The 14875-nt window shown below is 42.7% G+C and overlaps 1 protein-coding gene across 4 annotated transcripts in view; it reads right to left on the bottom strand.

The window, feature by feature from the left end:
• cnksr2a (connector enhancer of kinase suppressor of Ras 2a) overlaps positions 1–14875 on the bottom strand; it is a 580037-nt gene that overhangs the window by 359896 nt on the left and 205266 nt on the right. For all 4 annotated transcript variants that reach the window (XM_041211522.1, XM_041211523.1, XM_041211524.1 and 1 more), the window contains exon 5: positions 6769–6810. In XM_041211522.1, coding sequence (XP_041067456.1) covers positions 6769–6810 — 42 coding nt within the window. The remainder of the gene's footprint in view (positions 1–6768; positions 6811–14875) is intronic.

Here is a 14875-nt window from a genome sequence, read left to right as displayed (position 1 = left end):
CGCAGGACAAGCTGGAACACAACAAAATGGAGAAGTCGCAGATTGGTAGAGGAATGCCCGACATCAAGGTCCTCGCAGACTTTGAAAATAGAGTCATCCAGCTGGCCAGCGACGACCTGGACCGTTCCGGTTCTGACGTTGAGGTTGGCGGTGCTCAACCAAGTGTGGATCCAGCAGTGCAACATCCATCAGATAACCATGCTTTGAGTCAGCTCCCCTGTTTCACAGTCCCCTGCCATGCGCTAATTATCTCTCCTTGCTTTCGCAGGTACATCTGGGAGGCAGGCAATGGGGTCAGCTAGCCAAGTCCTCGACTCAAGCCCCGAAGACACCTCAGAAGAAGAATCTGATGACATCTCATTGAAGATCAGTCACAGTGCTCAACCATACCCTCCACCAGTGCAGACACACATCTCGACGGGACTGAGTTCGAGAGTAGCCTCAAGGTCACAGTTTGGTGAGCACATTGCACTGTCTGATCTACAGCAGCCGGCGGCAGGGACTTCCCAGGTTTACTGCTCTTGGAGGACTGCTGGAGTCCAGAAAACTGCTGTGTCTGTGTCAGATGATGAGCCTGTGGATTCTGTCATACCTCAGTTGCTGGAGCGGGAAAGGCAAGCTCAGGAAGATCAGGAAGGGATTCCTGCTGGGCTCCTCAGATTGCAAGGCATAATGGAGGTGTCCGTCCACGTTCAGTCTTAGGTGATAGCGCTGGCATGCCAACGCACCGAGGTCAACACTGGTAGGATGGCAGCCGTCATGGAGACCTTGGTCCAGGACATTGGCCCTGCACTGTTGCGTGGGCCAAACTCCATCGCTGACACCATAGCTGGCCTCCAATAGTGTCAATGTGAGAGGGGTGCAGGGCAGCCAGATCTCTTCCAGCTTCCCCTTCTCCTCAAAGAGCCAGCTGGGGTCCTTGGGTACCCAAAGGGTGGAGGATCAGCAAGTCCCTCTACCCAGGTGATTCCAAGAGTGTCCAGCCCTTCTGAATCCTCTCTTCCTGTGACCCCAGCAGCTCCAGATCAACAGGCTGAGGAGGGGGCCAATGCCACACAGCAGGACCCCGAAAGCAGGGGTCCTCCAGGTCTCAGCCCTCCAGAGGATGCCCGCCAAAGTCATCACAGACAGGGCACAGCAGTTAGCAGGCTGGCTCCACCTCTGCTGTGGATGTCAGGGGAACACCAAGACAGGGAGGTTAAGAAGATGTAACTCTTTTGGAGTTAAAACAATTAAATTAAATTAACAAAATGAAGGATAAATTTTGTCATTTGCCATGGCAGGTTTCAAACCCGGGTCCCCAGAACATTACGTGGGGTCTCTGGATTATTAGATGAGCAATAATACCACTACGCCATAGCCTCTTCATGTTAAGAAGATGTAGTTGCACACCCTCGGCGTAAGTGTTAATTGCTTGTACATAATGTTCACTATTATAAATAAACTCCCAAGAATGTCTCCTTGTCTATAGCTCCTTGTTATGATGAGCACTGTTCATGTCACTCAGACGTGAAACCTTGGTTCCTGCACAAGATAAAGGCAGGTGTCTCAGTCCAGGGCCTCTTCCCTGTGCAGTGTGTAACCTTCAGACCAAAGTGATGGTCCAGCTTCACACTCACTGGACACATTAGTGATGCCTGCAGCTCGATGCTGCTTGTCGTTGCTGCCAGAATGTCGTGAGCAGACATCACAGAATTCTGTCATTTTCTCTGTGTGCTCTCAGTACCTTTAAATGGGGCTGGCCCCCAACTCTTCAGTATCTGTGACCGGTGATGCTGTGCTCCTGGAGGGGACAGGTGCTGAAGGCTGATGAAGAATCAGGTGCATGTAAAGTTTCAAAGCTGTATCTCCATGATATGACCCTGATCACAGAGTGCGAGCAAACTGCCCTCAGCCAACAGGAGTCAGACATGCACAGAGGCTATGTGAAGATCTATGGAATGTCCTCACTGCATGTCGTCATCATCCTCCTGGAATCTGGCAACTATTAGGGCCTCTGCTGTGTCTCCATGACATGAGCCTGAGCACTGAGGGTATGTGCGCTGCCATCAGCCACACAGGAGTCAAACGTTCACAGATGCAGGGTGAGGATGTCAAGACTGTCCTTACTGCATCTCGTCATCATCCTCCACAAATCTTGTGGCTATGAGGGTTTCCCGAGCATGCCTGCCTTGGCTGGATGGTGCAATGGCCTAATCGCCAGCATCCTCGCCTTTGAGGACCTCATCACCGTCATCCCCTTCGACGTGCAGCTCTTCCACCTCCTCCTCAGCCAGGAGCGCCCCCAGTTGCAGTGCCAGGTTTTAGTGCACACAGCAAGTGATGATGATATGCGACCCCCTTGTTGGACTGTATTGCAGTGCTCCACCGGACCTGTCGAGGCATTGTAACCTCATTTTCAATATGCCTAACATTTGCTGCACCAAAGTCCAGGTCTTGGCATGAGCCTCATTATACTGTCGCTCTGCTGCAGTTTGAAGCCACCACACGGACGTCATCAGCCATGTCCTCTGTGGATAGCTCTTGTCTCCGAGGAGCCAAACCTGCACCCTCTGTGGACCCTGGAAGATGTCAGGGATCTGAGACCTGCTAAGGATGTAGGAGTCGTGGACGCTCCCTGGGAATCATGCACAGTCCTGTAGGATATGTTTGTGGTGGTCGCACATCAGCTGGACATTCAGCGAGTGTAAGCCATAGTGGTTGATGTAGTTGACTGCTTGTTACCACTGAGATCTAAGTGCCACATGAGCGCAGTCGATGGCACCCTGCACCGTGGAAAAACTGAGATCGGTGCAAATCCCAGTGCTCATGCTTCCTGGCTTTCCTGATCGTGGTTGAAATGCACAAAGAACCTTTCTTGGTTAGGTCTGAAGGCCACCTTTCACGCATGTAGGAGAGTACTGGCCACCACTTGGATGGCCAGTGTGTAGTGCGCTCACTGGCTGTCCAAAACCCCACCCACCTGCGCCATACTCCAATTGACTGATTGGTGGCAGCTTCGGCCATTGTACTGCATACTGTGCTCTTAGCTCAGGCGCAGGCATTCTCCTAAACCACACTGCAAGGCTGCACGGTTAGCTTGAACCATGATGGATATTTGTCCAAGGCTTAACAAAGACATTGCAAGGTGCAGTGAATGTCTCCACCAGTGATTGTGCCATGGCCACCTTTCGCAAGGAGACTATACAACTTGCCCAGTTGGCCAATTGCTCTGCTGCCCCCTAAAACACACGTTAATTTGCAGTCTGTGCCCAGTGGTGAAACCTTCTGGGGCATTTGGTGGCACTCTCATGCTTTTGCATGGCTTGAGTGGGCAGAAAAGCTTCAGAGGCCCGACTCCAAGCATGTCAATGGAGCTGCAGCTGAATGGTCTCAGCTGCTGAGGAATGGTCACTTTTGACAAGCTTTTCCAAGTGCGTGGCTGCGTCCCTCGCCACTCCACTCCCCTATCCTCCCGGCATGTGCTTATGTACTTCCTTCAGTCTGTGCTACCTTGCCCCCTGTCTATCCTGCCCTGGTCTGACCCCACCGGAACCCTTGCCCCGGCAACGCACTGAAAGCTAACTGAGAAAATGCGATTGGCCTGTGCCTCCGATGAATGCACAGCGCCTCTTCCTTGATGTCGTATAGGCAACGTTCACCAGCACTGTGCAACAATGCGTACACTCACTTCCGATTTCCCCTCGAAGTTCAGGTCACCAGCTGCATGCCTTTTAAAGGCAGTTTTGAAGCATGCCGTTCTGAGGTCATGCCAATATGGGCAGTAAATTTGACGTGTGGGGTTGATTCTGGTGAACCGGGCTTATAATGAGATGCAAAAATATTGAAATTAGATTCCCGACATGAGGCGGCAGGAAACAGGCCCGCCACTGACAAGTGGAGCGGATGATTGCAAACCGGTTTCACAATGGCATAAAACCGATTTTTGGCCTGCTTGCGATATTGTATCTCTCCTCCCTGCCTGCCATGATGCCCAATGCCAAAGGGGCCAGAAAATTCCAGCCTTTGGTTTAGGTTTCTCCTCGAGGGGAAACATCCTTTGAGCATCAACTCCACCAAGCCCCCTCAGAATCTGATATCTTTCAAGAAGATCACCTCTCTTGCTTCTAAACTCCAATGAGTATAGGCCAAACCTGCTCAACCCTTCCTCAAACCAACACCTTCATCCCAGGAATCAACCTAGTGAACCTTCTCTGAACTGCCTCCAAAGCAAGTATAGCTGCTCTTTAAATAAGAAGACGAAAACTGTGCTCAGTCTTCTAGGTGTGGTCTCACTAATGCCCTGTACAGTTGTAACAAGACTTCCTTACTTTTATATTCCATTCCAATTGAAATAAAGGCCAACTTTCCATTTGCCTTCCTAATGACTTGTTGTACCTGCATGCTTTTTTTTTGTGATTCATGTACAAGGGCACCCAGGTCCCTCTGAACTGCCAGCTTTCTGTGATTTGCCTTTATTTGTGTTAAAGATACTCGTTTCAGACCCAAGTTTCTCACCTTCAAACCGAATCTAAAATTCTCTCCTGTTATGGTAACTCTAGCCCAGAGGGTCTTTTACTGAGAGATCATTAATTAATCCTGTCTCATTGCATTACCATACTTGAAATAGCCTGTTCACCGGTTGGTTACAGAATTTACTGTTCCAAGAAACTATCCTGAATATACTGAACAGGCTGCCTTTGTAAATTTGATTCATCCATTCGATATGAAGATTAACACCCATGATTATTGTACTGCCATTCTTACAAGATCCATTATTTCTTGATTTATACTCTACCCTACAGTGTAGCTACTGTTAAGATGAGAGGGAAGGGGGGTGCTATAAGCTACTCCCATCAGTGACTTCTTTCCTTTGCTATTTCTTATTTCCACCCAAACCGATTCTTCCGTGCTAAGGTCCTTTCTCACTACTGTACTGATCTCATCCTTTATTACCAGAACTACCCATCTCCTTTTCCTTTCTTTCTATCCTTTCAAAATGTCAAATTTGAACATTCGATTCCTAGTTTTGTTCACCTTGCAACCACAGCTCTGTAATGGTTATCATATCATACCCATTTATTTCTATTTGTGCCTAGCTGCCACATTCCAGTTGTCATTACCCATATCATTACCCTGCACTACTGCCTTCTCCTTTCTCTTCAACTTTCTAAATTGTCCCTCACCTGAAAGCTTCCCCAACCTCCGCCCACAATATTTAGTTTAAAGCCTTCTCTACAGCTCTAGCTGTTCACTTCTCCAGGACACGGGCTTCAATGTGGTTCAAGTGAACTCTGTCCCAACAGAACAGCTCCCTGCCCTACTTTCTCCTTACTGGATATCCTCCCAGTTAAAATTCATCCAGTATAATTTATAACTATGACAAAGCACCAGAATAGACCTAGTTAAATTGATGAAAGGCTTCGCTACAATCCAATTAAAGTGCATTATCCTTGTTTGTCCTTCTCAACCTCTTTGTAACATCTGACACATTTGAGTATGGCATCTTCCTCGAATGGTTCTTTCATTATCAAACTCTGCAGAATTGCCCTTGCATAGTTCTAGTCCTACTTAATTAACAAAATCAGTATATCTCTTCTTTCTCTATCTTTCCTCAGTTCTGATCGATGTGAAACGTTATTTCTGTTTCTCTCCTCAGATGCTGCCTGACCTGCTGAGTACTTCCAGCATTTTTTGTTTCTCATTTCAGATTTCCAGCATCTATAGTAATTTGCTTTCATACCTCCTCTTTTCCCTGCGCCATCACCTCCAAAGTCTGCCACGTATCCACTCCAGGCCTCCTTCTCTTCACCTAAACTCTGTCTTTTGATAATTTCATTCAAAGGCACAGGATCAGCTTTCACACGAACACTGGTGATTTGCAGCTCTGCTCCTCCATCCTAATTCAACCTAAGACACTTTCACTTAATTCGAACCAGGATATTTCCACATTTCCAGGCTGTCACGCAGCCTGTCTGTCATCAGGGTCCTGTGGTTGGTACAAGTGCCTTCTGCTGCACTTCAGGAAATCAGAATTAATAAAATCTGCTCCCTTGCCACTAACAGCCAGCCACCCCTCCCCCACCACCACCACCAACCACTTGCTTAGGCTATACAAATGCATATGCAACCGGGGCATTATCCTTGATCATGAGCAGTGTTTCATATCTCCAATATCATTTCCACAACACTGCCCATCTCCACACCTGCCTCAGCCCCCAGCTACTGAAAATATTACCCACATGTGGGTTACGTACAAAATCAATTACTTCAATGTTCTCCTCCCAGTTCTCTCATTATCCCAAACTTAACTTTATCCAAAACACCTCTCCCGACATCCTGTGATGCACAAATTCCTGCTCCTCTAACGTCTCTGGTCAACAGACCTATCACCACCTGCCCCAACACATTCCATTTAAAATCTTTGTCTGCTTCCGTGTTCTTCCTCGCACTGCAACCTTCCCCAGTCATACCTTCCCTGCTGTAACCCAGCTTCCATCCTCTAACTTTGGCGTCCTGTTTTTGGCAAAGCTTTCTGTCATCGCATCTGTACTCTTTGGAACTCACTTTCTTTGGCTCTGCCCTCCTTTAAAATCTTCCCAAAAGCCAACTTTCATCCTAGCTTTAAACCCCCTTCCCCAAGCATTCTCGCCAAGCCTGGCTTGGAGTCTTTTCTCCTTTACATTCCTTTATAAAGGACGTTAAAAAGCTTATACATTAAATGAGCTGTCAAAATGCAGCAAATTACTGCTTATTTTGTATAATTCAAATGAAAAGTAACATACTCACCACATGAAGAATCTTGTTTTCAGTTTCATAGACAGTGCAGTCCTGCCAAGAAAAAAAAATAAGCACATATGTTGTGATGTGAGGTATGATCACTAATCAGTTAAATCCTGGACTCAAAACACAATAAAAATACCAGAGTTTAATCCAATGCATAGAATTGTTACAGAACAAAATGAGACCATTTGGTCTGTTGTATTTATGCCAGCTAGATAGTTCCTTACATGACCATGGATTTGAGCAACTTATTTTTTGTTGCTAATGCTATGATCCTTTATATATTTTGGCATCAGTGTTAAAAAATTGTCTTTATTGTTTAATTGAGCAATGTCAATTCTTGAAGCAACCCACAGCAGAAAGAAAATTGCAGACCACTCAGTAGTTGCAGCCATGAAGTACACAATTGTTGACAATTAGACAGTTGCTTAAATCATATTGCTGACACTGAATTTGACTTCACCAGAGGACCAATTTAGCCCAGATCAACTAAGGGAAACATAAAATCATAATTTTTAGTGGCTCAACCCAAAAACAGTACTTGCAGCATCAATATTCTGCCCTTTTTATTGGTAAAACATTTAGTGGATTATGGATAAGAGAGGTCAAGGAAAACAAAACAACAGAAGAATAGTTTCATTTTGGAGCTAGCTAACTGAGCTAAGTTTTAAAAAAGCAAAGATATGCTATACCAGCTAACAACTGTGAATAATAATAGTAATTATATAGAGAATCCACAGTGGAGACATATGATTGTTGCAAAGTAAACCAGTGATTGATACAGACTCCATAACCGATGAGCTTGAGGGTGTGAGTGAGCAGTGATGGCTTTAATAGTGATTTATTATGTATTAAACACTGGTCCACTTTACAATCCTCTTTTACAATACAGACAAGGAGCAATTTTATTGAGCATGACATTTCAGTATGTTTTAGTTTGTAGATATTTTCAGCAGGATTTAATTGCATCGATATGGTTAAAAGCTATAGCAAGACACATCGAGACAATATTCTGGCACCTTTCCGGAGTTGCAGTATGGTAAGGTCAAGGCTGAAGCTGTAAAGATATTTGAAGCATTTTCAATACTTGCGCCAGCAATTTTACTGTTTATGTAAGGTTGTGCAATCAGCATAAGTCCGAAAACATAATTAATTATCAGTCTACAGAATTGGCATTCAAGAACTTGTTATGGAATCAGTACAAGACTTATTAGGGATGGGAGAGTTTGACTTCCAAGGGCATACATCATTACCTCTAAAATTAAGATGGCTTAAATAGAAGGTGATACTTGGGAATGATTTCAGTGAAATAATCTAAAGATCTTACTCCCAAAAAGGTAACTGCCAAATCAGCACAATACATCATGAAAAGTCTTGAGAAGGGTGGGTAGATTTTTCAATCTGTTATACCCTTTGCAAGTGTAGATGTCATCAATCAGAAAGATAGGCCGATATCTGTTTTCTTGGATTCCCCACCCACTTAGCACCCCATCCAATTTTGTGGTTGGTTTGTGTACTGGTGCAGAAAGCTACTGTCATTTGGTAATTAACTATATTAAAATTAGGCTCTGATGACATTACTTAGATTGCGGATGGGGAGTCGAATCATGAATTTTCCAATACATGTGCTCAATCATTGGCTCAACTATTTAAAATGACCATCTGGCTTGTTAAAGGAAGAAGATTCAAAGTGTAGGGTTTATATTTGTGCTATTTGTGAATCTTATTCTTGTTTTTTTTTGTTTTTGCCTATACCCACCAATACCCTTGTTCCCAATTAATTGGTCAGGAAGTTTTGTACCAATTGTTTTGGCACAGAAAATGCTTATAATGCACCATCTGATTAATACTCAAACAGAGGCCTGATCAAAAAATCAAACACATTACCTCCTGAAGATGAACTTTTACAATTCTTCTACACTGAAGCAACACCATGGACAAAGTTTAGCCCATTGTCTCAATTTACATTTAACTGAGCATGAACTCCTCTGCAGACCTTTCCATTCCATGGGTTCTTTCATCCAGTTCATTTTAAGAAGACTGGAAAACCTCCCCTGGATCCAGCATACTTTGAATTTTTTAATGAAAGGTTAATGCTCTATTTTCACAGTTTCTCCAAATTTCTCCTTCAAACACAGTATCTCCATTTTATAACATGTTTCTGTGATCTGCCAAATAATGTCTCCAATATTTTGCTCAGTTTCCTTATCTCTCCCAAGGGGTTTCTGTATTTTCTCCAGTGCTTCATCAGGTGTCTCAGCTGCGTGGTACTTGCATTCTTTCTGTTATTCTTAATATTCTTTATTTGTAGCCAAGGAATATAGTTTCCTGTCTGTGATTAGACACTTAGCTGAAGGTCAGTGCTTTTTGATGCTCCATTACCTCCAGTACCTGTTGGCAGTTTATGTACAGTTCTGTGACAATCTGATCAAACCATTGTTGTGAAATACTCTGTCTTGTTCTAGTCATTGAAACAAAACAGTGACATTCAAGACCTGACGGCATTGCATAGAAGGCCAACAAGACTGATCCTCATTACAGAGCTTTGAGGAAACAGTGGTGAAACTTGGAACTTACAGCTTTGAAAACAGTGTAGACAATGGAAATCCAGAACACTGCTTCATTTTAAACCATGCTAATAGAACCACTGGGCATAGATTCAAACCAGCAAAAGAAAAATTTAGAACTGTCAGGAAATCCATCCTAACATAAGGTGTGGCCAGTACATGGAATGCATTCTCAAGGACAGTGGAGACTAAAGCTCTGGAATCATTTAAGAAACAGATGAAATGTCTGGATAATGTGAATTATTTCTGTTTGGATGAGGTAGCATGAGCTGAATGGCTTTCCTCCTGATAGCAATGACTCATTATGAAGGTGATTTATGAAATGTCCCAACAGAATGGGCAGGCAGATGCTGTTCTGATACAGTAACTTCGAATCACCACTATTGGTTTCAAATCAGCAAAATACATTTAATCCCTAGTTAGTTTTTTCCTCTCTCTCTCTCTTAGTTCTGATGATTTTGTAAACCACTTAAGTTTGACTGTCAGTTTATATTAATAAGCTGACTAAAGTGAATTTTCATAGTATTCAACAGTGAACAATGACTTTGGTGACTTTTTAAACAGCTCATCAATTGGCTTCCCTCCTCTTTTGAATGGGATATTATTTTCTGAAGTGCAGTTCCAAATACACTGAGCAGCCTTATTCTGTCAGTTATGAACTGCATGTTCATTCTCCACTAGCAAAGCTAGCAGACAGACATGAGCACTGAAAGAAAATCTTCATGAATTACCAACTGCAAAAAGAGCGTAGGAAACACTGAGAGCTTTTGATGTGGAGCTGAGAATGAAGAACCTGACCTGATATTCATCCTCATTAGTTCGCCATTATATACAAAGCACAATATATTAAAGCAGCTGAAATCCTGATGGTCTGAATTCTGAATCTATAATCCAGATTGGAACACTGCAATACTGAAACACTTACCTGAATAATCAGATCAAGACAAGTAAAACCATCCAATTTGCTCAAGGTAGCTGTCATCCAGATAATGTTGAATGAAAGGCCCTTTCATGGAGGCTGAGAAAAGCAACAGTGCAGAAACAAACTCTAACTTTCCCCTTGTATGATGGGAATACACAGTGGGAAATTCAAATGTGGGCTACAAATCAGGCATGTTGCTTATTGTGATGCACATAGAAGTGCTAATATCCCTCAAGCTACCTCCTAATCTCCATTTGTCTACTTGCTGGAGTTTAATTGAGGATTCCAGTCACGCTGGAAACAAACGACCTGTCTAGAATGCTAAAGTCACACAAAGTAATACCTGAAAGGAAACTCACATAGTGCCAGATCAAACTTTGGCACTAAGCTGTCCTCAGAGAAATAGAGTTGAAAGATAACCTTGGTTAGAGGAAAATCAGATCTCAGTTGATGGAGAAATGATTCATACAACTGGATTGGATTCCTACTACATTTCATACCTCTGAAAAGTACAGAAGCAGACAGGGTTTATAATGGAATTATTCACAATTTAATTTTGATTCTGCACTAGAGAGCAAGTGCCTAATAGGGTTTGTAAGGGTTAATGTGTGGGACTATGTAAATACCACCTCACATAATGATGGGGTAAGGGAGGGGAGGAAGAATGTTCATGACTTTAGCAATGTAACACCTACTCATGGATAGCTGTACATAGTTCAGTTGTATAAAATAAACCAGTTGTTGTTTGAACATATCAACATCTCAGTAGCTAGGCTAACCAACATACAAAACCTAGGCTTCTAAAGTCAAGAGAATTAAAATACCTGTATTCACACAGCATTTATGTCACTGAGATGTCTTCATGCACTATACACAATGAATGTTTATGAAGTCTAATAAGTGTTCTTATATTTCCTTAAATCGATGAACAGCCAACAAGGTCAGAGGGAGAATCTGAAAACTTAAATTTGGTAAATGTATGGCTAAAAATCGGGGTCCAACCAAATCACAGGTCCATTTACTGCACCATCATATCTGAAATGATCATGCTCCTGAAGGATACGTGGAAAGGCAGTAACTCAAAAATACTGGACTCCTCAAGGCAGCTTGTTGACTGGACATCAAAACAAAATATTCAAAAAAAAAGTGGAAAAGCTCTAATCAGAATTTGTGGTAAAGTCAATAGAGCTTAAAATCAGCAGACATCAACGTGGCTAAGTAGGATGGGAAACATACAAGGGAGAATACGGGACTTGAAACTACAGAGAACCTGGTGATGGGAAGGCTACATTAAAATAATTTTAACAACACAAAAAGAACAAATTTCAAATTTCAAAAAACCTAAAGTAATAAATTGATATTTAAATAATCACAGCTCACAATACATTTTTTAAAATCCTATACAGGAAATGATATGAGGAATTTGCCCAGATGAAGCATCAGAGTTCAAAAAATGAAATGGAAAATGACAGAATTGATTATTAAAAGGTTTCAAACCATATATCACCAGGGGTCCAGTTTCCTGTTTGTACACCAATTGAGAATTCTTGGGAACTAACTAATATTTTGCAGCACATGTGCAATAATGGCCGATTCTATTTTGTGTGCTTCATTGAACTGATGCACTAAGTCCAGAATTCCAAGAATGTTTTAAAAACTAACATTAAAGAGGCAAGTATGCATAAAAAGAAACTGGAGGTCGGCCAATGTTACTGTCATGTATATATTGATTAAGGAAGTCCTGCTTCACAAACTTTGCATGGAAGATTATCATTCACTGCATCAGGGAAACATTGTGTGCAAGTGCTATATAGGTTTCCCTATTAACAAACTTTCAAGCTTTACAATGAATTTATCCAAATTCAGCATATAGAACGGTTTAGAATATAGAATACGGGACTTGAAACTACAGAGAACCTGGTGATGGGAAGGCTACATTAAAATAATGTAAATAGGTTTACAGCACAGAAAGTAATCTGGCATTTACATAACATTTGCAAATTAGAGATCATCTGATTAATACACTGTGTACCAGGTGTTTTATACAATCCTCCAATCTACAGAACCCATGTCTTTCAAGCACTCTCTTCAAAGAGATTAACAGTACCTCAGTCCACATACATACGCTTCTTATTGTGCAGTGGTTCATTAAGTGCTGCGCCTTCCACTTATGTGCGAATTTTGATTTAAAAATCACAACAGTGCACCCTGAGAAATGATAATCTGGTCCATGGAAGATGTTTTGTGAAGTATTTAGAGCTTCTCACTGTGGCAGATATAAATGCAATTTGTGCAATCTTTCTATTTTCAATTTCATTGCCTTACTCACTCTACCCAGATCTTTCCTTTGCAACAATTCCATTCTTTTTGCAACTTTTATTTTGCAAGTAGGATTTTCCCTGATGCATATAACTGCCCGGCACTCTAATTCCATAGTAACATTCCTTTCTTTTTACTCTTTAAATGATCCAACTTTTCTAATTGTTGTCTGCATTTCGAATTGTCATCACAGAGTTCATTTTAACAGGTCATGCACTACAATGCCCGTGCTCTTTTTATGTTTTGAGGGCTGTAATTTCCAACAAAAAATGCTCTGTAACTCTAAGTGCATTAGGATTTGCAGGGCTGACGGGTAAAATGTAATTTTTCTAGAGTGAAACTGAGCCAGTTTGAACCAAAAGTGCACACCACACAGCTGGATTCATTCATATTCTCACTTATGTGCCATTTAAGGTACCTGCTTATTGTCTGTGAAGGATCAATGGTACTAGTACATTGTGATTGGTTGCTACACTAGTGCTTACAAGAAAAATCAATTTCTTAGGAAGTCACACATTTCAGAAACGTGTTCCTGTGAATTTGTGAATGCTTTATGAGTTTCAACAAAACACAGTCAATTAACTCTTATGGAATGAAATTTAAACAAAGGAGTGTCAGTCCCCACTGGGGCATCACCCACTCAGTATAACTTGATGAAAAGGAAACACAGATTCAGGAAAGAGAGAACATGCTCAGCTTTTGAAAGTATGACTCATGTAGCAGACAAAGGCATGCAGGCAAGTTTTTATAATTTATTTTGCAAAAACCCCACAAGGTTCCACAAAAGAAAAGAAAGAAATGTATTTCGATAGTGTCTCTCATGGCCTCAGGAGGTCTCAATTAGCTTTACAGCCAATTAAGTACTATTGAAGTGTAGTTATTGTTGTAGGAAACATAGCAGTCGATTTATGAACAGCAAAGTCCCACAAACCAAAATGATCAGATATTCTGTGTCTTTATGTTAGCTGAGGGATAAAAATTAGTCATGACATTGGGGAGAATGCCTCTGCTCTTCTTCGAGGTATTGTCTGGAATCTTTTACATCCACCTGAGAGGGCAGACAGAGCCCTGCATTATCTGAAATACAGCACCTGCCTCTATGCAGCATTCCCTCAGTACTGCACTGAAGTGTCAACCTTTTGTGCTCGAGTTTCCGGAACGGGACTTCAAACCATAACCTTCTGATTCAGAGATGAGAGTGCGACCCACTGAGGAATCTTTGTTCAAAGAAATGCTGAAAATGTCAAGGAAAATAGTTCTGGGGGGTTATCAATGAAAAAATATTGAAGCCATCAGCATAATGCAAGGCTGGACTTTTAAAAAACTACATAAGGTTTCAGGTTGGCTTAGCGATACAGATTATGTCAAAAATGGAGATGCTGTTTTTTCACTCATTTTAGGCATGTGGGCATCACAGGCTGGGCCAGCATTTATTGCCTATCCCTAATTGCCCTTGAGAAGGTGGTGGTGAGCTGCCTTCTCGAACTGCTGCAATCCAGGTGGTGTAGGCACACTGACAGTGCTGTTAGGGAGGGAGTTCCAGGATTTTGACCCAGCTTCACTTAAGGAATGGCAGTATATTTCCAAGTCAGGATGGTAAGTTGCCTGGAGGGGAATTTCCAGGTGATGGTGTTCCAATGTATCTGCTGCCTTTGTTCTTCTAGGTGGTATCGGTTGTGAGTTTGGAAGGGGCTGTCAAAGGAGCCTTGGTGAATTTCCACAGTGCATCTTGTAGATGGTACACACTGCTGCCAATGTGCGTCGGTGGTGGAGGGAGTGAATGTTCGTGGAAGGAGTGCCAATCAAGCGGGCTGCTTTGTTCTGGATGGTGTCAAGTTTCTTAAATGTTGTTGGAGCTGCACTCATCCAGATAAGTGGAGAGTACTCCATCACACTCCTGGCTTGTGCCTTGTAGATGGTGGACAGGCTTTTGGGGGGTCAGGAGGTGAGTTACTCACCGCAGGATTCCTAGCCTCTGACCTGCTCTTGCAGCCACAATACTTATACGGTTAGTCCAGTTCAGTTTCTAGTCAATGGTAACCCCCACGATGTTGAGAGTGGGGGACTCAGCGATGGTAACGCCACTGAGGGTCAAGGAGTGATTGTTAGATTCTCTCTTGTTGGAGATGGTCATTGCCTGACACTTGGATGGTGCGAATGTTACTTGCCACTTGTCAGCCCAAGCCTGGATATTGTCCAGGTCTTGCTGCATTTGGACATGGACTCTTCAGTACTGGAGGAGTCGCAAATGATGCTGAACATTGTGCAATCATCAGCGAACATCCCCACTTCTAACCTTATGATG

The sequence above is a fragment of the Carcharodon carcharias genome, chromosome 18, assembly GCF_017639515.1.
Source record: "Carcharodon carcharias isolate sCarCar2 chromosome 18, sCarCar2.pri, whole genome shotgun sequence".
NCBI classification, from domain to species: Eukaryota; Metazoa; Chordata; class Chondrichthyes; order Lamniformes; family Lamnidae; genus Carcharodon; species Carcharodon carcharias.
This window is presented reverse-complemented; position numbering and strand designations above follow the sequence as displayed.